The 27,390-nt window shown below is 33.5% G+C and overlaps 2 protein-coding genes across 2 annotated transcripts in view; both read left to right on the forward strand.

The window, feature by feature from the left end:
* The first annotated feature begins 2,062 nt into the window (after positions 1–2,062).
* On the forward strand, positions 2,063–4,428 carry snrpf (small nuclear ribonucleoprotein polypeptide F). The gene is made up of 4 exons (XM_020109021.2): positions 2,063–2,203; positions 2,932–3,057; positions 3,647–3,711; positions 4,149–4,428. The coding sequence occupies exons 1-4, from the start codon at positions 2,201–2,203 to the stop codon at positions 4,213–4,215; spliced, it is 261 nt and encodes an 86-aa protein (XP_019964580.1). The 5' UTR covers positions 2,063–2,200; the 3' UTR covers positions 4,216–4,428.
* Positions 4,429–5,253: 825 nt separating this feature from the next.
* amdhd1 (amidohydrolase domain containing 1) overlaps positions 5,254–27,390 on the forward strand; it is a 35,941-nt gene continuing 13,804 nt past the window's right edge. Inside the window, exons 1-8 of the mRNA XM_069520017.1 lie at positions 5,254–5,472; positions 6,266–6,372; positions 6,958–7,022; positions 7,121–7,398; positions 7,480–7,705; positions 8,273–8,397; positions 8,526–8,619; positions 8,709–8,869. Of these exons, the coding sequence (XP_069376118.1) occupies positions 5,336–5,472; positions 6,266–6,372; positions 6,958–7,022; positions 7,121–7,398; positions 7,480–7,705; positions 8,273–8,397; positions 8,526–8,619; positions 8,709–8,869 (1,193 nt within the window). The 5' untranslated portion in view covers positions 5,254–5,335. The remainder of the gene's footprint in view (positions 5,473–6,265; positions 6,373–6,957; positions 7,023–7,120; positions 7,399–7,479; positions 7,706–8,272; positions 8,398–8,525; positions 8,620–8,708; positions 8,870–27,390) is intronic.

Raw genomic sequence — 27,390 nt, forward strand, 5'->3', positions numbered from 1 at the left:
TAACGTCTTTATTTTCTGCAGAGTCACACAGACGTGAGAGTGATTTCAATCTTCTCCTCTTACACTTGCCAAGAAAGTGAATAAACCAAATTTCCTGACATGTCAAACTATTCCCTCAGGCAGGTGTAAAGTTTGTGATGTTCACAACCTCAGTGCAGCTTGTCAGTGGCTGATCTCTTTGTGGTCATTTAATGTTTGGTTGTTCTGCAGCTCTTTGTGACCACTGGAGTTATTTTATGTCTCTTTCTGGACTTATTTCGTGTCCTCTTGTGGTCGTTTTGTGGCCGGTTGCAGCTCTTTGTGATCATTTTAGGTCTCATTATGGCCGGTGGTTTCTTTTTCGATTATTTTGTCTCTCTTTGTGGCCAGTTATGTCAGATTGTTAACATTTTGGGTTTCTTTGTGGTTATTTTGTGTCTCTTTGTGATAATACTTTGTCTCTGTGGGTATCTTGTATCTCATTGTGGTCGCCGACACCCCTGGGTGCACTTCTGGCTCCCTGCTCTCGACCTACACCCACACACACGTTATCACTCTGCTGTAACTGACACATACGTGACTGACTGATGGGTCGGGTAATTATGTGAAGGACAACTCAGAGCGAGAGGGAAGAAAAATAGGCTGCATGATGTAAGGACTCAGGTATTTCAGACATGCAAAGAAAGTGCCAGTGCAATTTCAGAGGAATCCACTGAAAGAACCCAGCCCTGCACTGTAGGAAGTCAAATGTTAGTTTTATTCAAAGTATCGGGTTTGAACTTGTCCGATGCTTTAGTAACAGTCAAACGCTTCAACGCAGAAAAATGAGTGAAATCTTGAGACTGTTTGTGCCTGAGAGAAAAAGCTGTCGAGACAGAGAGCCGACCCAGATATGACAGTCTCCATTTTTACTCTTTAACAGGTCAGTGTTCAATCCCTGTGTAATTATCTGTCAGTAACGACAGTCAAACTGAGATGAAACATTCTATATATCACATGTTACACATATTTTACATACTAGTACATATCACACATTGTATTGATATGAACCAAGAGAAGAAGAATGACTATCATGAAGTAACATGAGGTAATTTTAATCAACTGTATGACTCAACTAATTGAGTAATAACCTAGAATCCCCTCAGAGCAAATACCTCCACCGAGGCCAAACAATCCTACACAGGATTCCAGCTCTTAAGAAGTGTTGAAAAAATGTTGAATAAGATTCTATCTCAAAATGTTAAAGAAGAAATGAAAGAAGAAACATTCCTGAATTTACGATTAACCCACATCTACACCATAATTTACTCAATACGTCCTCGGTGAAAGTAACTAATCATTTCTGCTCGAATTTTGAAATTTATCCAGAAAAGGGTGTGAAAGTGATGGCACCAGAAGTAAATATACTTAAACACATAACCATAAAATCTGGTGGTAATAAGTAAATTCTTGGTGGTGATTTTTTCTTTTCTTTCTCTAAATTCCAACTAAATGCTTTTTGTTTGTCGTTTAAATGTTACACAAATACTAACTTTATATTCACCTGCTCTATTTCACAGTGATGGAGGGAGTACTCAAACGTTTTACTTGAGTAAAAGTACAAATAGATAAACAAAAATGTACTCATGTAAAGTACCATTTAAACAGTTTTACTTAAAAAGTACAAATTAAAACAGTACCTGTTTGTCAGTATACTTCATTATTAAAGAATAAAATGAGGGATTGCATTTAAAAGTATTAATTGTAAAGTACTCGTGGAGTAGAAAGTACAGATATTTTCTAATAAAAGTGGAGTAAAAGTAAAAAATGTACAGTAAGAAAGTAAATGTACTTTGTCACATCCCACCATTGATTTAAACTCTATTTATTTATACTGCAATTATTATATACATATTATATATATATTATATATATATATATATATACATGTTTTTATAAATATTTATAAATACAAGTATAAATATTTATATTTATACAAGTATAAATATAAATACTTGTATTCTATTTTCTGGTTATACTGTCTTTCTCCACTAAAAATCACTGAGCGCTTTGACCACTAGGTGGCAGTGTGTAAAAACCGGAACACTCGTCAGAGGTCAGAGTTTCTACTTCCTGTTCGGCGGTAAAGCGTGTTCTGGTTTGTGAGCCGCTAACGTTACAGTGACGAAAAACGGGGAATCGAACAATCGAACCAACGACACGAGTTTGAAGTGAACTGAAGATGGTGAGTCGACGTGGTGGATGTTTAGCTGCAGCTCAGCGGAGATTCACCGGCAGAGTTTTTATTTTCACCGCGTTTCACGACAGTAGCCTGTTAGCTAGCTAGCTAGCATTAGCTTTGTTAGCGTCTCCTTTCAGAACTTCGACCGAATGAATGGATTCGTGAGATGAATGCGCACAAACAGCGTCGTGTGTTATTAAAGTGAACTGAGATAAGACATCGAGGTGTATTTGTATTAAGTTTATTCATGTATAACGATGTGATGGTACCTTTTAGTCTGACTCTCACCAAACTCCATTCAAAAAGCCTCTAATTTAACGAGCCAAGACTCGTCAAGCCCGAACAGAAGACTTCAAACTCGGTCAAGTTTGTTCCACGCAGACCCGCAACCTGTTTAAACTCATCCGCAACAGCTTGTTTGTGTCAGCTCCTTTCTTTACTATTAAAATAAAATGTTAGCACTTCTCACAAAGCGTTGAGTTGCACTGGGTTAGCTTCACTGCACGAGCAGCTTCCACCCACAATCTGGATTTAAACATAGTTTTGTCTTTGTCTCATTCATAGATTAAAACCTTCTCTCCGTCATATGTTGATAAAAGCTTCAATGATTTGATGTATTTAATAAGTAACGTGGGTAATACTGTATTGGTGACAGTATAAATTCATGGTAATCCCATGTAGGTTAAACAGTAGTTGAGTAAAATGTAATTTCATTGTTTTCTCGTCCGCAGAGTTTACCTCTCAACCCAAAGCCCTTCCTGAACGGCCTGACAGGCAAACCAGTGATGGTGAAGCTGAAGTGGGGAATGGAGTACAAGGGCTACCTGGTGTCCGTGGATGGATACATGAATATGCAGGTAAGTGCAGCACAAAGAGGGAAACATGCTTTAACACAGAGGTCGGTAATGTCTGACGTCATGCATGTGTGCATCATAACAAAGCTGGTTTTGATTGTAAGCATCTTGCGTGTTGTTTGATTTGAATTTGAGAGCAGCCTGACATTTAAACAAATCCACCAGTTTGATGCCATCACAAATAAATCAGATAAACTGTATATTTTTAAAAGAACGGGACATTTATGTATTTATTCATGGAGGCAGCGCTTTTTTTCTTTAACACAACCTGGAGTTGGCTGTTTATCTGATTTGCTTCTGCAGTCCCTCTTGTAGATGTTATGAAGTGTTTGTATGATGTGTTATATTGTGTGTTTGGAATTTAATGTCTCTATATGTATATGCCCTTTGCACAAACTGCATACACACGTAGAAAACCAGCACAGAAAGATGTTCACAGAAATGATAAAGAACCGTAGAACAAGTGTTTTGCCTTCTGGGTTTTTTTTGTGATATATAAAACATCAGTCGTGACACTAAAACATTAGAAGAGTTAACTGTGAACACGCGTCCTGATCATGGCCCTTTGACATATTACATGTTTTCCTGACAGCTGGCAAACACGGAGGAGTACGTGGACGGAGCATTGGCAGGTCACCTCGGTGAAGTGCTTATCAGGTATGTTTCATGACTGGAACCCAAAATCTTTATTGTATAACCTGTCAGGCAAAGGTTATTTTTATTAATTACGTACCTTTTAGTTTCAGTAATGCTTCATCGGCTAAGATAGAGAATATTTTAAAGAGACGTTGCCAAGAATGAATCATACAGTGAACAAGTCCAGATGCGCAGCAGCTCAATGAAAGCTGCCTGATCAAACACAAGAACAGATCGTAATCTGAAGATTTTGGCTAATACAAGAAAACTACCCAGAAACTTTTTTTAATGGCCTCAAGCTTAAAAACTCCCAACAACATAAACTAAGTTGTTCAAAGTGAAGGTCTCGGTTTTCAAAGAAATCAGCGGTGGGAAGTAAAACAACAAAAGTGTGATTAACAGTCTTATTCCCCTGCAGCCACTTCTGATGTGTAACGTGTGTGTTTCATTCCCCACAGGTGCAATAATGTTCTGTACATCAGAGGTGTAGAAGAAGAAGAGGAGGACGGAGAAATGAGGGAGTGATGTTGGCGTCTGAGGGCGACTGTTCCTCGTAGAGTTGAGTTAATGTGTGTTTGTGTTTTCACCATGTGAAACATTTGGGGGGGGGGGGGTCAGGGAGGGGTGTTGTTTTTCAAGCAGTTTTGAAAGATGAAGATTTTTTTTACTGTATATGAATTTTATGTTGTGACTTTGTGATACAGACACAATAAAGTGATTATTGTACCATTTCTTAAACCTGATTTACTGCTTTTTAAAAAAAACACCATTTCATTTTCAAATTATTACAATGAGCTCAAAATCGTATTTTATTCTCTTCTTCAAACACTAAAAATAATCAGCATGAAATCTGTGAGTGAAAGAAACACCTCCGACCTAAACTAACAATTATACTGTTTATATTTTAAATAACAATTTCCTGGGTCGTCTCGTTCGCAAATTGTGACATAGATAATTATTGATTATTGTAATGAATCCCTCCAGCCTCTTTCAATCAACTTTATTAACATCAGTCATATTACAAGACAACAAAAAGAAGGAACAAAAAGAACCTCACAGGGAATATTGAAGATTTGTATTTCAATGTGTTTTTATCCTACAAGTTCTCATCTATTTTGATAATAGTAAACATAGCTTGGGTTGTATATTAACAATACTTGTATGTTCCAATATTAAACCTAATTACATAAGCTGTAAAAACATCAAGAAAAGAAATAAATCCATTTTAAATAATTGGCAATGTCTTCAATATTTCTTCTTGGATTTGTTTTGTTGTTTTTAAACACTTTTGTACAAAGTTATAGAAAGTGAAGTTTAATATACAGAATCAAAAATGACTAATAACATAAGACAAATAAACGAGGTAAGGACTTGTTTTGTACAAGGAACATCAGAGCAAACATCGGAACAAAGACATAAAAATTGTGAATGAACTCTTTTAAAAATATTTTCAAAGTTTGACTGTCCAACTTTCTATTGTAGAAATACTGACCAGTTAAAAGTCTGATCTGTGATGTGTGACAGAGGCCCCTCCCCTCTCTGTGCACTTTAAACTCTGCCCTTCCACAAATATTTGACTTCTCTCAAACCAGTTTGAGTCCAGTCACCCTGAAGTCACTGTCTCTGCTTTGGATTAATAAAGAAAATGTCCAGCAGCCACAGACTCCTGGTGAACAATGCCCGACAGGTGGTTGTGATCTGCAGCAGTGGAGAGAAATACCTGACGGAACATGGGATGAAGAATCTGTGTGTGATAGAAAATGGAAGCGTGGTCGTCGGGAGGTGAGTCTCCTGAGACACAGTGTGAACTCAATGATTAAACATGGAGCTCTGACCACAGAATAATCTGATCATCTGGAAGGATCCTGGTTGTCGGTGGTTTTCTGTGATTTGATGCTTTGCCGGCCTGAAGTAGATTTTTGTTTTCAGGATTAAATGAAAACTTCATCATTTGACACTTTTAAATTCTGCCTGAGTTTATGAAATCTGACAGTAACTCTCAGCTGATTGCTGTTCTCAGATCTGTTCCTCAGTCGTGAGTCGCTTTGGATAAAATCATCTTCTACATGAGTCAATATAAAGTGTTGAATATAAATATAAAAGATCTGTGGTTGAAATTCAAGTTTGGAAAGTTTCCTATTTAAAAGAATAACTGATCACACAGTACTAGTATAAATTAATGGTATTTGGTGACTCCTAGTGGCTGATTATAAACTGCATTCATATTTTATTCCAATTTTACCAACACCTTTTGTCGATTTATATTTCTAATGAATCAATCCTGCCCTTTTCCAGGGTTTTTATAAAAAGTTGTTGAAATGATCCAGCCGGTTATATTTTTGATCGTCTTTACACCACAGTATTTCAGGGTTTTCTGAAACCATCATTTAAATTTCTCTGCACTGTGGAGTAAAAATGTAGATTTCATCCTGAGGATGTTTCCAGTGGAAATATCATGTGGTTATAAAAAGGTTCATCCTCTTTTCGGAGGCCGTTTCTGAAGCCTTTACACTTCGTCAACCTCCTGTGATTTTGAGTGAACATTAACTGTTGAATGTCTCATGTCTTCATCCAGGGACGGACTGATTGAAGCTGTGGGACCTGCAGACGCCATCAGAGCTCGGTATTCAGAGGCAACGTTTGATAAAGTCATCGATGCTTCAGGAATGTGCGTCATGCCTGGTGAGAAAAGCTCTTATTCATTCAGCGGAGACAAATTATTGTCTTTGTCAACATGTGCAACATTCTGGACTGTCTTCAAGTTGTGGTCTGTGACAAAGTACATTTACTTTTTACTCTCTTCATCTTGATTTGTCCCAGTTTTAATACTAAAATATGATGTTGAATAGATATGTTAGGTAGGTATGTTGTAATGTAAGTGCAGTTGTGGCCTCTCGACGCGTTTCAGATATTTCAAACATTTATCCTCTTTTTTTCTCCAGTAGTTTCATTTGAATAGAACTTATAAAAATTCCTCCATCTCCCATTCATGATCTCACAAGCCCTCTCTAGTCTAACTTGGTGCTGGTAATATTATTATGTAAACGCTGCTTTAACTCAGATGCATCAGTATTAACAATGTAGAAAATTAACTTATAAATGTATAATTTACGTTGATAGTATTTGATATGAGTACTGGTGATATCTTTATTTATTTATTTAATTTGAATTCTGGATCTTAACAAAGAATTTGAATTCTTTCACTGCTCTTTCCATAGTCGTGTCTCATCTAAATCATTGATCAACATCTAAATAATCTTGTTCCAGGTTTGGTTGATGCTCACACTCATCCTGTCTGGGCTGGCGACAGGGTCCATGAATTTGCGATGAAGGTAAATAATCAAAAGTAAAATATTTAGACTTTTTTCGTGACCCCACTTCTTCAACCGCGTGTGAAGTTTTTGATGAAATGTGTGTTTCTCTGCTGCAGCTGGCAGGTGCCACCTACATGGACGTGCACAGAGCCGGCGGAGGGATCCACTTCACCGTGGAGCACACCCGAGCCGCCGCGCCCTCCGACCTCCTGGCCTCCCTCAGCAGCAGGCTGGTTCGGATGCAGCGAGCAGGCACCACCCTGGTGGAGTGTAAGAGCGGCTACGGTCTGGAGCTGCAGACCGAGCTCAAGATGCTGGAGGTGATCGAGGAGGCCAGACGCACGCTGCCCATCAACATCTCCTCAACCTACTGTGGAGCTCACGCTGTGCCCAAGTACAGACTCCTCACACTGACCTCACTTCTTATCACACCCTGACATTTAAACCTAACGGTGTTTCTGTGTCGTTCATCCAGAGGGAAGACGGTCGCAGAGGCCACATACGACATCCTGCAGGTTCAGCTGCCTCGGCTGAAAGAAGAGATGTCAGCTGGGAACCTCCGAGTCGACAACATCGACGTGTTCTGTGAGCAGGGAGTGTTTGACCTCGGCTCCACTCGCTCCATTCTGCAGGCGGGAAAAGAAATGGGCCTCAACATCAACTTCCACGGTGATGAGCTCCATCCCATGAACTCTGCTCAGGTATCACTCGCTCCTCAAACTACTCATTCTTTTAGAACTCCACAGAAAACCTAACTTTACCCACCACATAGGATTGGCTTCATTATTTGTTATTTCCTCAGCCGAGGGGGTTATGGTTCAGCCTCTGACTGTTTGATTGTTTTTACAGCAGGTGGGGTTGGTAAAAGTGGAAAAACTATGAAGAGCTGGTTACACTTTTACAAAATGCAACGATACATTCCACCCCCCCATCGACCCTCTCATTAAAGCCACACCCCAAACTTTGTTTTTGTGATGTTGATAAATCATAGTTTTTATCAGTGATGTCAGTAAATGAAAGTTGGGCTGTTGCTACTGATTATTTTCAGTACTGATTCATCTTCTGATGAACAAACGCTTGACAGTTTTTAGAGACTAAGAAATGTTATTTAGTTTGTTTTGTCAAACAATCATCCAACACTCAAAGTATTAAACTCACAAAGATATAAAACTCACATTTGAGATGTTGTGAATATTTGTCCTTTTTGCTTTGATAAATTATTTTATTATTATAGTAAAAAAGAATCTTGTCGTGTTTACGTGTGTCAGTTGGGCGCAGAGCTTAGAGCCTTAGCCATCAGTCACCTGGAGGAGGTCACAGACGAAGGGATTAACGCGATGGCTGAAGCAAAAACCGCTGCAGTCCTTCTACCAACCACAGCTTACATTCTGCGGTACACACACACAGACACACACACACACACACAGACACACACACACACACACACACACACACACACACACACACACACACACCTGTCCCACGGCTGTGAAGTCTCTAATGACCCCTGTGTGTGTTTAGGCTGCCGCAGCCTCGGGCCAGAGACATGTTGGACGCTGGAGTTATCGTCGCCCTCGGCAGCGACTTCAACCCCAACGCCTACTGCTGCTCCATGGTGAGTTCAGCCGGAGGTGTGAGGTGTCTGCAAAGGTGAAAGTGCGAACGTTTATCTCTGCCTTCACTTTCTCTCCTCTCCTTCCTCAGCCCATCGTCATGCACCTGGCCTGCGTCAATATGAAGATGTCCATGCCTGAAGCTCTGGCTGCCGCCACCATTAACGCTGCCTACGCCCTCGGACGCTCCCACACACACGGCTCCCTGGAGGTCAACAAGCACGGAGACCTGCTGGTCCTCAACACGTCACGGTAAAAATGTTCTTTTATTATTTTGTGTGTTTGTATTGTCTTATTTTTACTATTAAATTATTATTAATACGTTTAGAGTTTATGTCATGTAGAAATGTTTAAGTACGTTTCCTTTTCCCATTTTAGTTTATACTTTTACTTGATATGTTTCAGTTTAACTTCAGTTGCGCTCCTCCGCTCCTTCACTGGTTACCAGTGGCTGCCTGCATCCATTTCAAAACACTAGTACTTGTGTACCGTGATGTGAACGGATCAGATCCAGTCTACATCCAGGACGTGGTCACACCTTACCCCCCCAGCCCGTCCACTCCGCTCTGCATCTACCAATCGACTGGCTGCTCCCTCACTGCGAGTCAGCCACTCAACAAAACACGACTGTTGGCTGAAAGTCTATACATCTTCCGCAAATACATCTCTTCAGACTACACCTTAGATAAAAACTAAATAAATATTTAGTTGCACTTGTAGTGTAGTATGGCGTCTTAAACATGATAAAAAAGTCATAGGTTAGTATGTCTTCCAAAATTTGATAAAAAGTCATAGGTTAGTATATCGTCCAAAATGTTGTAAAAAAGTCATAGGTTAGCATGTCGTCCAAAATTTGATAAAAAGTAAAGTTGTCCAAAATGTTGTAAAAAAGTCATAGATTAGCGTGTCGTCCAAAATTTGATAAAAAAGTCATAGGTTAGTATATCGTCCAAAATTTGATAAAAAAGTCATAGGTTAGTATATCGTCCAAAATGTTGTAAAAAAGTCATAGGTTAGTATATCGTCCAAAATTTGATAAAAAAGTCATAGGTTAGTATATCGTCCAAAATGTTGTAAAAAAGTCATAGGTTAGTATATCGTCCAAAATGTTGTAAAAAAGTCATAGGTTAGCATGTCGTCCAAAATTTGATAAAAAAGTCATAGGTTAGTATGTCGTCCAAAATTTGATAAAAGTCATAGTCGTTCAAATTTGATAAAAAAGTCATAGGTTAGCATGTCGTCCAAAATGTTGTAAAAGAGTCATAGGTTAGCATGTCGTCCAAAATATTGTAAAAAAGTCATGTTCTCCAAAATTTGATAAAAAGTAAAGTTGTCCAAAATGTTGTAACAAAGTCATAGATTAGTATATAGTCCAAAATGTTGTAAAAAAGTCATAGGTTAGTATATCGTCCAAAATTTGATAAAAAAGTCATGTTGTCCAAAATTAAAAAAAAAAAAAGTTATAGGTTAATATATCGTTCAAAATATTGCAAAAAATTCAAGTTGTCCAAAAATGTTGTAAAAAAGTCATAGGTTAGTATATCGTCCAAAATTTGATAAAAAAGTCATAGGTTAGTATATCGTCCAAAATGTTGTAAAAAAGTCATAGGTTAGCATGTCGTCCAAAATTTGATAAAAAGTAAAGTTGTCCAAAATGTTGTAAAAAAGTCATAGATTAGTATATCGTCCAAAATTTGATAAAAAAGTCATAGGTTAGTATATCGTCCAAAATGTTGTAAAAAAGTCATAGGTTAGCATGTCGTCCAAAATTTGATAAAAAAGTCATAGGTTAGTATATCGTCCAAAATGTTGTAAAAAAGTCATAGGTTAGTATATCGTCCAAAATTTGATAAAAAAGTCATAGGTTAGTATGTCGTCCAAAATGTTGTAAAAAAGTCATAGGTTAGCATGTCGTCCAAAATTTGATAAAAAAGTCATAGGTTAGTATGTTGTCCAAAAATGTTGTAAAAAAGTCATAGGTTAGCATGTCGTCCAAAATTTGATAAAAGTCATAGTCGTTCAAATTTGATAAAAAAGTCATAGGTTAGCATGTCGTCCAAAATTTGATAAAAAAGTCATAGGTTAGTATGTTGTCCAAAAATGTTGTAAAAAAGTCATAGGTTAGCATGTCGTCCAAAATTTGATAAAAGTCATAGTCGTTCAAATTTGATAAAAAAGTCATAGGTTAGCATGTCGTCCAAAATTTGATAAAAAAGTCATAGGTTAGCATGTCGTCCAAAATTTGATAAAAGTCATAGTCGTTCAAATTTGATAAAAAAGTCATAGGTTAGCATGTCGTTCAAATTTGATAAAAAAGTCATAGGTTAGCATGTCGTCAAAAATTTGATAAAAAAGTCATAGGTTAGCATGTCGTCCAAAATTTTGTAAAAAAGTCATAGGTTAGCATGTCGTCAAAAATTTGATAAAAAAGTCAGAGGTTAGTATGTCGTCCAAAATTTGATAAAAAAGTCATAGGTTAGTATGTCGTACAAAATGTTGTAAAAAAGTCATAGGTTAGTTTCTCGTCCAAAATGATAAAAAAGTCATAGGTTAGTATGTCGTCAAAAATTTGATAAAAAAGTCATAGGTTAGTATGTTGTCCAAAAATGTTGTAAAAAAGTCATAGGTTAGCATGTCGTCCAAAATATTGTAAAAAAGTCATGTTCTCCAAAATTTGATAAAAAAGTCATAGGTTAGCATGTCGTCCAAAATGTTGTAAAAAAGTCATAGGTTAGTATATCGTCCAAAATTTGATAAAAAAGTCATGTTGTCCAAAATTAAAAAAAAAAAAAGTTATATGACTTTGTAAAAAAGTCATAGGTTAGTTTCTCGTCCAAAATGATAAAAAAGTCATAGGTTAGTATGTCGTCAAAAATTTGATAAAAAAGTCATAGGTTAGCATGTCGTCCAAAATTTTGTAAAAAAGTCATAGGTTAGCATGTCGTCCAAAATGTTGTAAAAAAGTCATAGGTTAGTATATCGTCCAAAATTTGATAAAAAAGTCATGTTGTCCAAAATTAAAAAAAAAAAAAGTTATATGACTTTGTAAAAAAGTCATAGGTTAGTTTCTCGTCCAAAATGATAAAAAAGTCATAGGTTAGTATGTCGTCAAAAATTTGATAAAAAAGTCATAGGTTAGCATGTCGTCCAAAAATGTTGTAAAAAAGTCATAGGTTAGCATGTCGTCCAAAATATTGTAAAAAAGTCATGTTCTCCAAAATTTGATAAAAAAGTCATAGGTTAGCATGTCGTCCAAAATGTTGTAAAAAAGTCATAGGTTAGTATATCGTCCAAAATTTGATAAAAAAGTCATGTTGTCCAAAATTAAAAAAAAAAAAAGTTATATGACTTTGTAAAAAAGTCATAGGTTAGTTTCTCGTCCAAAATGATAAAAAAGTCATAGGTTAGTATGTCGTCAAAAATTTGATAAAAAAGTCATAGGTTAGCATGTCGTCCAAAATTTTGTAAAAAAGTCATAGGTTAGCATGTCGTCCAAAATTGTATAATATTTTATAACCGGCATGTCGTCCAAAATTGTATAAAAAAGTCATAGGTTAGCATGTCGTCCAAAATTGTATAAAAAAGTCATAGGTTAGCATGTCGTCCAAAATGTTGTAAAGAAGTCAAAGGTTAGTATATCGTCCAAAATTGTATAAAAAAGTCATAGGTTAGCATGTCGTCCAAAATTGTATAAAAAAGTCATAGATTAGTATGTCGTCCAAAATTTGATAAAAAAGTCATAGGTTTGTATATCGTCCAAAATTTGATAAAAAAGTCATGTTGTCCAAAATTAAAAAAAAAAAAAGTTATAGGTTAATATATCGTTCAAAATATTGCAAAAAATTCAAGTTGTCCAAAAATGTAAAAAAGTCATAGGTTAGTATGTTGTCCAAAATTAAATAAAAAGTAAAGTAGTCCAAAATGTTGTAAAAAAGTCATAGATTAGTATATCGTCCAAAATTTGATAAAAAAGTCATAGGTTAGCATGTCGTCCAAAATATTGTAAAAAAGTCATGTTCTCCAAAATTTAATAAAAAAGTCATAGGTTAGCATGTCGTCCAAAATTTGATAAAAAGTAAAGTTGTCCAAAATGTTGTAACAAAGTCATAGATTAGTATATAGTCCAAAATGTTGTAAAAAAGTCATAGGTTAGTTTCTCGTCCAAAATGATAAAAAAGTCATAGGTTAGTATGTCGTCAAAAATTTGATAAAAAAGTCATAGGTTAGCATGTCGTCCAAAATTTTGTAAAAAAGTCATAGGTTAGCATGTCGTCCAAAATTGTATAATATTTTATAACCGGCATGTCGTCCAAAATTGTATAAAAAAGTCATAGGTTAGCATGTCGTCCAAAATTGTATAAAAAAGTCATAGGTTAGCATGTTGTCCAAAATTGTATAAAAAAGTCATAGGTTAGCATGTCGTCCAAAATTGTATAAAAAAGTCATAGGTTAGCATGTCGTCCAAAATTGTATAATATTTTATAACCGGCATGTCGTACAAAATTTGATAAAAAAGTCATAGGTTAGTATATCGTCCAAAATTGTATAAAAAAGTCATAGGTTAGCATGTCGTCCAAAATTGTATAAAAAAGTCATAGGTTAGCATGTCGTCCAAAATTTGATAAAAAAGTCATAGGTTAGCATGTCGTCCAAAATTTGATAAAAAAGTCAGAGGTTAGCATGTCGTCCAAAATTGTATAAAAAAGTCATAGGTTAGCATGTCGTCCAAAATGTTGTAAAGAAGTCAAAGGTTAGTATATCGTCCAAAATTGTATAAAAAAGTCATAGGTTAGCATGTCGTCCAAAATGATAAAAAAGTCATAGGTTAGTATGTCGTCCAAAATGTTGTAAAGAAGTCAAAGGTTAGTATATCGTCCAAAATTGTATAAAAAAGTCATAGGTTAGCATGTCGTCCAAAATGATAAAAAAGTCATAGGTTAGTTTCTCGTCCAAAATGATAAAAAAGTCATAGGTTAGCATGTCGTCCAAAATTTGATAAAAAGTAAAGTTGTCCAAAATTTGATAAAAAAGTCATAGGTTAGTATGTCGTCCAAAATTTGATAAAAAAGTCATAGGTTAGCATGTCGTCCAAAATGTTGTAAAAGAAGTCATAGGTTAGCATGTCGTCCAAAATGTTGTAAAAAACTCATAGGTTAGCATGTCGTCCAAAATTTGATAAAAAAGTCATAGGTTAGCATGTCGTCCAAAATTGTATAAAAAAGTCATAGGTTAGCATGTTGTATAAAAAAGTCATAGGTTAGCATGTCGTCCAAAATTGTATAAAAAAGTCATAGGTTAGCATGTCGTCCAAAATGTTGTAAAAGAAGTCATAGGTTAGCATGTCGTCCAAAATGTTGTAAAAAACTCATAGGTTAGCATGTCGTCCAAAATTTGATAAAAAAGTCATAGGTTAGCATGTCGTCCAAAATTGTATAAAAAAGTCATAGGTTAGCATGTTGTATAAAAAAGTCATAGGTTAGCATGTCGTCCAAAATTGTATAAAAAAGTCATAGGTTAGCATGTCGTCCAAAATGTTGTAAAAGAAGTCATAGGTTAGCATGTCGTCCAAAATGTTGTAAAAAACTCATAGGTTAGCATGTCGTCAAAAATTTGATAAAAAAGTCAGAGGTTAGTATGTCGTCCAAAATTTGATAAAAAAGTCATAGGTTAGTATGTCGTACAAAATGTTGTAAAAAAGTCATAGGTTAGTTTCTCGTCCAAAATGATAAAAAAGTCATAGGTTAGTATGTCGTCAAAAATTTGATAAAAAAGTCATAGGTTAGTATGTTGTCCAAAAATGTTGTAAAAAAGTCATAGGTTAGCATGTCGTCCAAAATATTGTAAAAAAGTCATGTTCTCCAAAATTTGATAAAAAAGTCATAGGTTAGCATGTCGTCCAAAATGTTGTAAAAAAGTCATAGGTTAGTATATCGTCCAAAATTTGATAAAAAAGTCATGTTGTCCAAAATTAAAAAAAAAAAAAGTTATATGACTTTGTAAAAAAGTCATAGGTTAGTTTCTCGTCCAAAATGATAAAAAAGTCATAGGTTAGTATGTCGTCAAAAATTTGATAAAAAAGTCATAGGTTAGCATGTCGTCCAAAATTTTGTAAAAAAGTCATAGGTTAGCATGTCGTCCAAAATGTTGTAAAAAAGTCATAGGTTAGTATATCGTCCAAAATTTGATAAAAAAGTCATGTTGTCCAAAATTAAAAAAAAAAAAAGTTATATGACTTTGTAAAAAAGTCATAGGTTAGTTTCTCGTCCAAAATGATAAAAAAGTCATAGGTTAGTATGTCGTCAAAAATTTGATAAAAAAGTCATAGGTTAGCATGTCGTCCAAAAATGTTGTAAAAAAGTCATAGGTTAGCATGTCGTCCAAAATATTGTAAAAAAGTCATGTTCTCCAAAATTTGATAAAAAAGTCATAGGTTAGCATGTCGTCCAAAATGTTGTAAAAAAGTCATAGGTTAGTATATCGTCCAAAATTTGATAAAAAAGTCATGTTGTCCAAAATTAAAAAAAAAAAAAGTTATATGACTTTGTAAAAAAGTCATAGGTTAGTTTCTCGTCCAAAATGATAAAAAAGTCATAGGTTAGTATGTCGTCAAAAATTTGATAAAAAAGTCATAGGTTAGCATGTCGTCCAAAATTTTGTAAAAAAGTCATAGGTTAGCATGTCGTCCAAAATTGTATAATATTTTATAACCGGCATGTCGTCCAAAATTGTATAAAAAAGTCATAGGTTAGCATGTCGTCCAAAATTGTATAAAAAAGTCATAGGTTAGCATGTCGTCCAAAATGTTGTAAAGAAGTCAAAGGTTAGTATATCGTCCAAAATTGTATAAAAAAGTCATAGGTTAGCATGTCGTCCAAAATTGTATAAAAAAGTCATAGATTAGTATGTCGTCCAAAATTTGATAAAAAAGTCATAGGTTTGTATATCGTCCAAAATTTGATAAAAAAGTCATGTTGTCCAAAATTAAAAAAAAAAAAAGTTATAGGTTAATATATCGTTCAAAATATTGCAAAAAATTCAAGTTGTCCAAAAATGTAAAAAAGTCATAGGTTAGTATGTTGTCCAAAATTAAATAAAAAGTAAAGTAGTCCAAAATGTTGTAAAAAAGTCATAGATTAGTATATCGTCCAAAATTTGATAAAAAAGTCATAGGTTAGCATGTCGTCCAAAATATTGTAAAAAAGTCATGTTCTCCAAAATTTAATAAAAAAGTCATAGGTTAGCATGTCGTCCAAAATTTGATAAAAAGTAAAGTTGTCCAAAATGTTGTAACAAAGTCATAGATTAGTATATAGTCCAAAATGTTGTAAAAAAGTCATAGGTTAGTTTCTCGTCCAAAATGATAAAAAAGTCATAGGTTAGTATGTCGTCAAAAATTTGATAAAAAAGTCATAGGTTAGCATGTCGTCCAAAATTTTGTAAAAAAGTCATAGGTTAGCATGTCGTCCAAAATTGTATAATATTTTATAACCGGCATGTCGTCCAAAATTGTATAAAAAAGTCAGAGGTTAGCATGTCGTCCAAAATTGTATAAAAAAGTCAGAGGTTAGTATGTCGTCCAAAATTTGATAAAAAAGTCATAGGTTAGTTTCTCGTCCAAAATGATAAAAAAGTCATAGGTTAGTATGTCGTCAAAAATTTGATAAAAAAGTCATAGGTTAGCATGTCGTCCAAAATTTTGTAAAAAAGTCATAGGTTAGCATGTCGTCCAAAATTGTATAATATTTTATAACCGGCATGTCGTCCAAAATTGTATAAAAAAGTCATAGGTTAGCATGTCGTCCAAAATTGTATAAAAAAGTCATAGGTTAGCATGTTGTCCAAAATTGTATAAAAAAGTCATAGGTTAGCATGTCGTCCAAAATTGTATAAAAAAGTCATAGGTTAGCATGTCGTCCAAAATTGTATAATATTTTATAACCGGCATGTCGTACAAAATTTGATAAAAAAGTCATAGGTTAGTATATCGTCCAAAATTGTATAAAAAAGTCATAGGTTAGCATGTCGTCCAAAATTGTATAAAAAAGTCATAGGTTAGCATGTCGTCCAAAATTTGATAAAAAAGTCATAGGTTAGCATGTCGTCCAAAATTTGATAAAAAAGTCAGAGGTTAGCATGTCGTCCAAAATTGTATAAAAAAGTCATAGGTTAGCATGTCGTCCAAAATGTTGTAAAGAAGTCAAAGGTTAGTATATCGTCCAAAATTGTATAAAAAAGTCATAGGTTAGCATGTCGTCCAAAATGATAAAAAAGTCATAGGTTAGTATGTCGTCCAAAATGTTGTAAAGAAGTCATAGGTTAGTTTCTCGTCCAAAATGATAAAAAAGTCATAGGTTAGCATGTCGTCCAAAATTTGATAAAAAGTAAAGTTGTCCAAAATTTGATAAAAAAGTCATAGGTTAGTATGTCGTCCAAAATTTGATAAAAAAGTCATAGGTTAGTATGTCGTCCAAAATGTTGTAAAAAAGTCATGTTGTCCAAAATTTGATAAAAAAGTCATAGGTTAGCATGTCGTCCAAAATGTTGTAAAAAAGTCATAGGTTAGCATGTTGTCCAAAATTGTATAAAAAAGTCATAGGTTAGCATGTCGTCCAAAATTGTATAAAAAAGTCATAGGTTAGTATGTCGTCCAAAATGTTGTAAAGAAGTCAGAGGTTAGTATATCGTCCAAAATTGTATAAAAAAGTCATAGGTTAGCATGTCGTCCAAAATGTTGTAAAGAAGTCAGAGGTTAGTATATCGTCCAAAATTTGATAAAAAAGTCATAGGTTAGCATGTCGTCCAAAATTGTATAAAAAAGTCATAGGTTAGCATGTCGTCCAAAATTGTATAAAAAAGTCATAGGTTAGCATGTCGTCCAAAATTGTATAAAAAAATCATAGGTTAGCATGTCGTCCAAAATGTTGTAAAAAACTCATAGGTTAGCATATCGTCCAAAATTTGATAAAAAAGTCATAGGTTAGCATGTCGTCCAAAATTGTATAAAAAAGTCATAGGTTAGCATGTCGTCCAAAATTGTATAAAAAAGTCATAGGTTAGTATGTCGTCCAAAATGTTGTAAAGAAGTCAGAGGTTAGTATATCGTCCAAAATTGTATAAAAAAGTCATAGGTTAGCATGTCGTCCAAAATGTTGTAAAAGAAGTCATAGGTTAGCATGTCGTCCAAAATGTTGTAAAAAACTCATAGGTTAGCATGTCGTCCAAAATTTGATAAAAAAGTCATAGGTTAGCATGTCGTCCAAAATTGTATAAAAAAGTCATAGGTTAGCATGTTGTATAAAAAAGTCATAGGTTAGCATGTCGTCCAAAATTGTATAAAAAAGTCATAGGTTAGCATGTCGTCCAAAATTGTATAAAAAAGTCATAGGTTAGTATGTCGTCCAAAATGTTGTAAAGAAGTCAGAGGTTAGTATATCGTCCAAAATTGTATAAAAAAGTCATAGGTTAGCATGTCGTCCAAAATGTTGTAAAAGAAGTCATAGGTTAGCATGTCGTCCAAAATGTTGTAAAAAACTCATAGGTTAGCATGTCGTCCAAAATTTGATAAAAAAGTCATAGGTTAGCATGTCGTCCAAAATTGTATAAAAAAGTCATAGGTTAGCATGTTGTATAAAAAAGTCATAGGTTAGCATGTCGTCCAAAATTGTATAAAAAAGTCATAGGTTAGCATGTCGTCCAAAATGATAAAAAAGTCATAGGTTAGCATGTCGTCCAAAATTTGATAAAAAAGTCATAGGTTAGTATGTCGTCCAAAATTTGATAAAAAAGTCATAGGTTAGTATGTCGTCCAAAATTTGATAAAAAAGTCATAGGTTAGTATGTCCTCCAAAATTTGATAAAAAAGTCATAGGTTAGCATGTTGTCCAAAATGTTGTAAAAAAGTCATAGGTTAGCATGTCGTCCAAAATTTGATAAAAAAGTCATAGTCGTTCAAATTTGATAAAAAAGTCATAGGTTAGCATGTCGTCCAAAATGTTGTAAAAAAGTCATAGGTTAGCATGTTGTCCAAAATTGTATAAAAAAGTCACAGGTTAGCATGTCGTCCAACATTGTATAAAAAAGTCATAGGTTAGCATGTCGTCCAAAATTGTATAAAAAAGTCATAGGTAAGCATGTCGTCCAAAATGTTGTAAAAGAAGTCATAGGTTAGTATATCGTCCAAAATTGTATAAAAAAGTCATAGGTTAGCATGTCGTCCAAAATGTTGTAAAAGCAGTCATAGGTTAGCATGTCGTCCAAAATTGTATAAAAAAGTCATAGGTTAGCATGTCGTCCAAAATGTTGTAAAAGAAGTCATAGGTTAGCATGTCGTCCAAAATGTTGTAAAAAACTCATAGGTTAGCATGTCGTCCAAAATTGTATAAAAAAGTCATAGGTTAGCATGTCGTCCAAAATTGTATAAAAAAGTCATAGGTTAGCATGTCGTCCAAAATTGTATAAAAAAGTCATAGGTTAGTATGTCGTCCAAAATGTTGTAAAAGAAGTCATAGGTTAGCATGTCGTCCAAAATGTTGTAAAAGAAGTCATAGGTTAGCATGTCGTCCAAAATTGTATAAAAAAGTCATAGGTTAGCATGTCGTCCAAAATTGTATAAAAAAGTCATAGGTTAGTTTCTCGTCCAAAATGATAAAAAAGTCATAGGTTAGCATGTCGTCCAAAATTTGATAAAAAAGTCATAGGTTAGTATGTCGTCCAAAATTTGATAAAAAAGTCATAGGTTAGTATGTCGTCCAAAATTTGATAAAAAAGTCATAGGTTAGTATGTCCTCCAAAATTTGATAAAAAAGTCATAGGTTAGTATGTCCTCCAAAATTTGATAAAAAAGTCATAGGTTAGCATGTTGTCCAAAATGTTGTAAAAAAGTCATAGGTTAGCATGTCGTCCAAAATTTGATAAAAAAATCATAGGTTAGCATGTCGTCCAAAATTTGATAAAAAAATCATAGGTTAGCATGTCGTCCAAAATTGTATAAAAAAGTCATAGGTTAGCATGTCGTCCAAAATTGTACAAAAAAGTCATAGGTTAGTATGTCATCCAAAATGTTGTAAAGAAGTCAGAGGTTAGTATATCGTCCAAAATTGTATAAAAAAGTCATAGGTTAGCATGTCGTCCAAAATATTGTAAAAAAGTCATAGGTTAGTATGTCGTCCAAAATTAATTAAAAAAGTCATAGGTTAGCATGTCGTCCAAAATGTTGTAAAGAAGTCAAAGGTTAGTATATCGTCCAAAATTGTATAAAAAAGTCATAGGTTAGCATGTTGTCCAAAATGTTGTAAAGAAGTCAGAGGTTAGCATGTCGTCCAAAATTTGATAAAAGTCATAGTCGTTCAAATTTGATAAAAAACTCATAGGTTAGCATGTCGTCCAAAATTTGATAAAAAAGTCATAGGTTAGTATGTCGTCCAAAATTTGATAAAAAAGTCATAGGTTAGCATGTCGTCCAAAATTTGATAAAAAAGTCATAGGTTAGCATGTTGTCCAAAATGTTGTAAAAAAGTCATAGGTTAGCATGTCGTCCAAAATTTGATAAAAAAGTCATAGGTTAGCATGTTGTCCAAAATGTTGTAAAAAAGTCATAGGTTAGCATGTCGTCCAAAATTGTATAAAAAAGTCATAGGTTAGTATATCGTCCAAAATGTTGTAAAGAAGTCAGAGGTTAGTATATCGTCCAAAATTGTATAAAAAAGTCATAGGTTAGCATGTCGTCCAAAATGTTGTAAAAGAAGTCATAGGTTAGCATGTCGTCCAAAATGTTGTAAAAAACTCATAGCTTAGCATGTCGTCCAAAATTTGATAAAAAAGTCATAGGTTAGCATGTCGTCCAAAATTGTATAAAAAAGTCATAGGTTAGCATGTCGTCAAAAATTTGATAAAAAAGTCATAGGTTAGCATGTCGTCCAAAATTTTGTAAAAAAGTCATAGGTTAGCATGTCGTCCAAAATTGTATAATATTTTATAACCGGCATGTCGTCCAAAATTTGATAAAAAAGTCATAGGTTAGTATGTCGTCCAAAATTTGAGTCATAGGTTAGCATGTCGTCCAAAATGTTGTAAAGAAGTCAGAGGTTAGTATATCGTCCAAAATTGTATAAAAAAGTCATAGGGTAGCATGTCGTCCAAAATGTTGTAAAAGAAGTCATAGGTTAGCATGTTGTCCAAAATGTTGTAAAGAAGTCAGAGGTTAGCATGTCGTCCAAAATTTGATAAAAGTCATAGTCGTTCAAATTTGATAAAAAACTCATAGGTTAGCATGTCGTCCAAAATTTGATAAAAAAGTCATAGGTTAGTATGTCGTCCAAAATTTGATAAAAAAGTCATAGGTTAGCATGTCGTCCAAAATTTGATAAAAAAGTCATAGGTTAGCATGTTGTCCAAAATGTTGTAAAAAAGTCATAGGTTAGCATGTCGTCCAAAATTTGATAAAAAAGTCATAGGTTAGCATGTTGTCCAAAATGTTGTAAAAAAGTCATAGGTTAGCATGTCGTCCAAAATTTGATAAAAAAGTCATAGGTTAGCATGTTGTCCAAAATGTTGTAAAAAAGTCATAGGTTAGCATGTCGTCCAAAATTGTATAAAAAAGTCATAGGTTAGCATGTCGTCCAAAATGTTGTAAAGAAGTCAGAGGTTAGTATATCGTCCAAAATTGTATAAAAAAGTCATAGGGTAGCATGTCGTCCAAAATGTTGTAAAAGAAGTCATAGGTTAGCATGTCGTCCAAAATGTTGTAAAAAACTCATAGCTTAGCATGTCGTCCAAAATTTGATAAAAAAGTCATAGGTTAGCATGTCGTCCAAAATTGTATAAAAAAGTCATAGGTTAGCATGTCGTCCAAAATGTTGTAAAGAAGTCATAGGTTAGTATGTCGTCCAAAATTGTATAAAAAAGTCATAGGTTAGCATGTCGTCAAAAATTTGATAAAAAAGTCATAGGTTAGCATGTCGTCCAAAATTTTGTAAAAAAGTCATAGGTTAGCATGTCGTCCAAAATTGTATAATATTTTATAACCGGCATGTCGTCCAAAATTTGATAAAAAAGTCATAGGTTAGTATGTCCTCCAAAATTTGATAAAAAAGTCATAGGTTAGCATGTTGTCCAAAATGTTGTAAAAAAGTCATAGGTTAGCATGTCGTCCAAAATGTTGTAAAGAAGTCAGAGGTTAGTATATCGTCCAAAATTGTATAAAAAAGTCATAGGTTAGCATGTCGTCCAAAATGTTGTAAAAAACTCATAGCTTAGCATGTCGTCCAAAATTTGATAAAAAAGTCATAGGTTAGTATGTCGTCCAAAATTTGATAAAAAAGTCGTAGGTTAGTATGTCGTCCAAAATTGTATAAAAAAGTCATAGGTTAGCATGTCGTCCAAAATTTGATAAAAAAGACATAGGTTAGTATGTCCTCCAAAATTTGATAAAAAAGTCATAGGTTAGCATGTTGTCCAAAATGTTGTAAAGAAGTCAGAGGTTAGTATATCGTCCAAAATTGTATAAAAAAGTCATAGGTTAGAATGTCGTCCAAAATGTTGTAAAAAAGTCATGTTGTCCAAAATTGTATAAAAAAGTCATAGGTTAGTATATCGTCCAAAATTGTATAAAAAAGTCATAGGTTAGCATGTCGTCCAAAATTTGATAAAAAAGTCATAGGTTAGTATGTCGTCCAAAATTTGATAAAAAAGTCATAGGTTAGTATGTCCTCCAAAATTTGATAAAAAAGTCATAGGTTAGCATGTTGTCCAAAATGTTGTAAAAAAGTCATAGGTTATCATGTCGTCCAAAATTTGATAAAAGTCATAGTCGTTCAAATTTGATAAAAAAGTCATAGGTTAGCATGTCGTCCAAAATGTTGTAAAAAAGTCATAGGTTAGTATATCGTCCAAAATTGTATAAAAAAGTCATAGGTTAGCATGTCGTCCAAAATTGTATAAAAAAGTCATAGGTTAGCATGTCGTCCAAAATGTTGTAAAAAACTCATAGCTTAGCATGTCGTCCAAAATTTGATAAAAAAGTCATAGGTTAGCATGTCGTCCAAAATTTGATAAAAAAGTCATAGGTTAGTATGTCGTCCAAAATTGTATGAAAAAGTCATAGGTTAGTATGTCGTCCAAAATTGTATGAAAAAGTCATAGGTTAGTATGTCGTCCAAAATTGTATAAAAAAGTCATAGGTTAGCATGTCGTCCAAAATTTGATAAAAAAGTCATAGGTTAGCATGTCGTCCAAAATTTGATAAAAAAGTCATAGGTTAGCATGTCGTCCAAAATTTGATAAAAAAGTCATAGGTTAGTATGTCCTCCAAAATTTGATAAAAAAGTCATAGGTTAGTATGTCGTCCAAAATGTTGTAAAAAAGTCATAGGTTAGCATGTCGTCCAAAATGTTGTAAAAAAGTCATAGGTTAGCATGTCGTCCAAAAATTTGATAAAAAAGTCATAGGTTAGCATTTCGTCCAAAATTTGATAAAAAGTCATAGGTTAGCATGTCGTCCAAAATTGTATAAAAAAGTCATAGGTTAGCATGTCGTCCAAAATTTGATAAAAAGTCATAGGTTAGCATGTCGTCCAAAATTGTATAAAAAAGTCAGAGGTTAGCATGTCGTCCAAAATGTTGTAAAAAAGTCATAGGTTAGCATGTTGTCCAAAATTTGATAAAAAAGTCATGGGTTAGCATGTAGTCCAAAATTTGGTAAAAAAGTCATAGGTTAGCATGTCGTCCAAAATTTGATAAAAAAGTCATAGGTTAGTATATCGTCCAAAGTTTGATAAAAAAGTCATAGGTTAGCATGTCGTCCAAAATTGTATAAAAAAGTCAGAGGTTAGCATGTCGTCCAAAATGTTGTAAAAAAGTCATAGGTTAGCATGTTGTCCAAAATTGTATAAAAAAGTCATAGGTTAGCATGTCGTCCAAAATTTGATAAAAAAGTCATAGGTTAGTATGTCGTCCAAAATTTGATAAAAAAGTCATAGGTTAGTATGTCCTCCAAAATTTGATAAAAAAGTCATAGGTTAGTATGTCGTCCAAAATTTGATAAAAAAGTCATAGGTTAGCATGTCGTCCAAAATTGTATAAAAAAGTCAGAGGTTAGCATGTCGTCCAAAATGTTGTAAAAAAGTCATAGGTTAGCATGTTGTCCAAAATTGTATAAAAAAGTCATAGGTTAGCATGTCGTCCAAAATTTGATAAAAAAGTCATAGGTTAGTATATCGTCCAAAAATTTGATAAAAAAGTCATAGGTTAGCATGTCGTCCAAAATTGTATAAAAAATTCATAGGTTAGCATGTCGTCCAAAATTGTATAAAAAAGTCATAGGTTAGCATTTCGTCCAAATTTTGATAAAAAGTCATAGGTTAGCATGTCGTCCAAAATTGTATAAAAAAGTCATAGGTTAGCATGTCGTCCAAAATTGTATAAAAAAGTCATAGGTTAGCATGTCGTCCAAAATGTTGTAAAGAAGTCATAGGTTAGTATGTGGTCCAAAATTTGATAAAAAAGTCATGGGTTAGCATGTGGTCCAAAATTTGATAAAAAAGTCATAGGTTAGCATGTCGTCCAAAATTTGATAAAAAAGTCAAAGGTTAGTATATCGTCCAAAGTTTGATAAAAAAGTCATAGGTTAGCATGTCGTCCAAAATTGTATAAAAAAGTCAGAGGTTAGCATGTCGTCCAAAATTTGATAAAAAAGTCATAGGTTAGCATGTCGTCCAAAATGTTGTAAAGAAGTCAAAGGTTAGTATATCGTCCAAAATTGTATAAAAAAGTCATAGGTTAGCATGTCGTCCAAAATTGTATAAAAAAGTCATAGGTTAGCATGTCGTCCAAAATTGTATAATATTTTATAACCGGCATGTCGTCCAAAATTTGATAAAAAAGTCATAGGTTAGTATATCGTCCAAAATTTGATAAAAAAGTCATAGGTTAGTATGTCCTCCAAAATTTGATAAAAAAGTCATAGGTTAGTATATCGTCCAAAATTTGATAAAAAAGTCATAGGTTAGCATGTCGTCCAAAATTTGATAAAAAAGTCATAGGTTAGCATGTTGTCCAAAATGTTGTAAAAAAGTCATAGGTTAGCATGTCGTCCAAAATTTGATAAAAAAGTCATAGGTTAGCATGTCGTCCAAAATTTGATAAAAGTCATAGCCGTTCAAATTTGATAAAAAAGTCATAGGTTAGTATGTTGTCCAAAATGTTGTAAAAAAGTCATAGGTTAGCATGTCGTCCAAAATTGTATAAAAAAGTCATAGGTTAGTATGTCGTCCAAAATGTTGTAAAGAAGTCAGAGGTTAGTATATCGTCCAAAATTGTATAAAAAAGTCATAGGTTAGCATGTCGTCCAAAATGTTGTAAAAGAAGTCATAGGTTAGCATGTCGTCCAAAATGTTGTAAAAAACTCATAGCTTAGCATGTCGTCCAAAATTTGATAAAAAAGTCATAGGTTAGCATGTCGTCCAAAATTGTATAAAAAAGTCATAGGTTAGCATGTCGTCCAAAATGTTGTAAAGAAGTCATTGGTTAGTATGTCGTCCAAAATTGTATAAAAAAGTCATAGGTTAGCATGTCGTCAAAAATTTGATAAAAAAGTCATAGGTTAGCATGTCGTCCAAAATTGTATAATATTTTATAACCGGCATGTCGTCCAAAATTTGATAAAAAAGTCATAGGTTAGTATGTTGTCCAAAATTGTATAAAAAAGTCATAGGTTAGCATGTCGTCCAAAATTTGATAAAAAAGTCATAGGTTAGTATGTCGTCCAAAATTGTATAAAAAAGTCATAGGTTAGCATGTCGTCAAAAATTTGATAAAAAAGTCATAGGTTAGTATGTCGTCCAAAATTGTATAATATTTTATAACCGGCATGTCGTCCAAAATTTGATAAAAAAGTCATAGGTTAGCATGTTGTCCAAAATGTTGTAAAAAAGTCATAGGTTAGCATGTCGTCCAAAATTGTATAAAAAAGTCATAGGTTAGCATGTCGTCCAAAATGTTGTAAAAGAAGTCATAGGTTAGCATGTCGTCCAAAATGTTGTAAAAGAAGTCATAGCTTAGCATGTCGTCCAAAATTTGATAAAAAAGTCATAGGTTAGCATGTCGTCCAAAATTGTATAAAAAAGTCATAGGTTAGCATGTCGTCCAAAATGTTGTAAAGAAGTCATAGGTTAGTATGTCGTCCAAAATTGTATAAAAAAGTCATAGGTTAGCATGTCGTCAAAAATTTGATAAAAAAGTCATAGGTTAGCATGTCGTCCAAAATTGTATAATATTTTATAACCGGCATGTCGTCCAAAATTTGATAAAAAAGTCATAGGTTAGCATGTCGTCCAAAATTTGATAAAAAAGACATAGGTTAGCATGTTGTCCAAAATGTTGTAAAGAAGTCAGAGGTTAGTATATCGTCCAAAATTTGATAAAAAAGTCATAGGTTAGCATGTCGTCCAAAATTGTATAAAAAAGTCATAGGTTAGCATGTCGTCCAAAATTGTATAAAAAAGTCATAGGTTAGCATGTCGTCCAAAATGTTGTAAAAAACTCATAGCTTAGCATGTCGTCCAAAATTTGATAAAAAAGTCATAGGTTAGCATGTCGTCCAAAATTTGATAAAAAAGTCATAGGTTAGCATGTCGTCCAAAATTTGATAAAAAAGTCATAGGTTAGTATGTCGTCCAAAATTGTATGAAAAAGTCATAGGTTAGTATGTCGTCCAAAATTGTATGAAAAAGTCATAGGTTAGCATGTCGTCCAAAATGTTGTAAAAAAGTCATAGGTTAGCATGTTGTCCAAAATGTTGTAAAAAAAAGTCATAGGTTAGTATGTCGTCCAAAATTTGATAAAAAAGTCATAGGTTAGTATGTCCTCCAAAATTTGATAAAAAAGTCATAGGTTAGCATGTCGTCCAAAATTGTATAAAAAAGTCATAGGTTAGCATGTCGTCCAAAATTGTATGAAAAAGTCATAGGTTAGTATGTCGTCCAAAATTGTATAAAAAAGTCATAGGTTAGCATGTCGTCCAAAATGTTGTAAAAAAGTCATAGGTTAGCATGTTGTCCAAAATGTTGTAAAAAAAAGTCATAGGTTAGCATGTCGTCCAAAATGTTGTAAAAAAGTCATAGGTTAGCATGTCGTCCAAAATTGTATAAAAAAGTCATAGGTTAGCATGTCGTCCAAAATGTTGTAAAAAAAAGTCATAGGTTAGTATGTCGTCCAAAATTGTATAAAAAAGTCATAGGTTAGTATGTCGTCCAAAATTTGATAAAAAAGTCATAGGTTAGTATGTCCTCCAAAATTTGATAAAAAAGTCATAGGTTAGCATGTCGTCCAAAATTGTATAAAAAAGTCATAGGTTAGCATGTCGTCCAAAATTGTATGAAAAAGTCATAGGTTAGTATGTCGTCCAAAATTGTATGAAAAAGTCATAGGTTAGCATGTTGTCCAAAATGTTGTAAAAAAAAGTCATAGGTTAGTATGTCGTCCAAAATTTGATAAAAAAGTCATAGGTTAGTATGTCGTCCAAAATGTTGTAAAAAAGTCATAGGTTAGCATGTCGTCCAAAATTGTATAAAAAAGTCATAGGTTAGCATGTCGTCCAAAATGTTGTAAAAAAAAGTCATAGGTTAGTATGTCGTCCAAAATTTGATAAAAAAGTCATAGGTTAGTATGTCCTCCAAAATTTGATAAAAAAGTCATAGGTTAGCATGTCGTCCAAAATTGTATAAAAAAGTCATAGGTTAGCATGTCGTCCAAAATTGTATGAAAAAGTCATAGGTTAGT

Source organism: Paralichthys olivaceus, chromosome 23 (assembly GCF_024713975.1).
Source record: "Paralichthys olivaceus isolate ysfri-2021 chromosome 23, ASM2471397v2, whole genome shotgun sequence".
Taxonomy (NCBI): domain Eukaryota; kingdom Metazoa; phylum Chordata; class Actinopteri; order Pleuronectiformes; family Paralichthyidae; genus Paralichthys; species Paralichthys olivaceus.

Bases quoted from the DNA above. Each gene is read 5' to 3' on its own strand.
- snrpf (XM_020109021.2), top strand. The intron at 3,058-3,646 runs GTAAGTGCAGCA...TTTTCCTGACAG, and splicing joins ATGGATACATGAATATGCAG to CTGGCAAACACGGAGGAGTA. The intron at 3,712-4,148 runs GTATGTTTCATG...CATTCCCCACAG, and splicing joins CTCGGTGAAGTGCTTATCAG to GTGCAATAATGTTCTGTACA.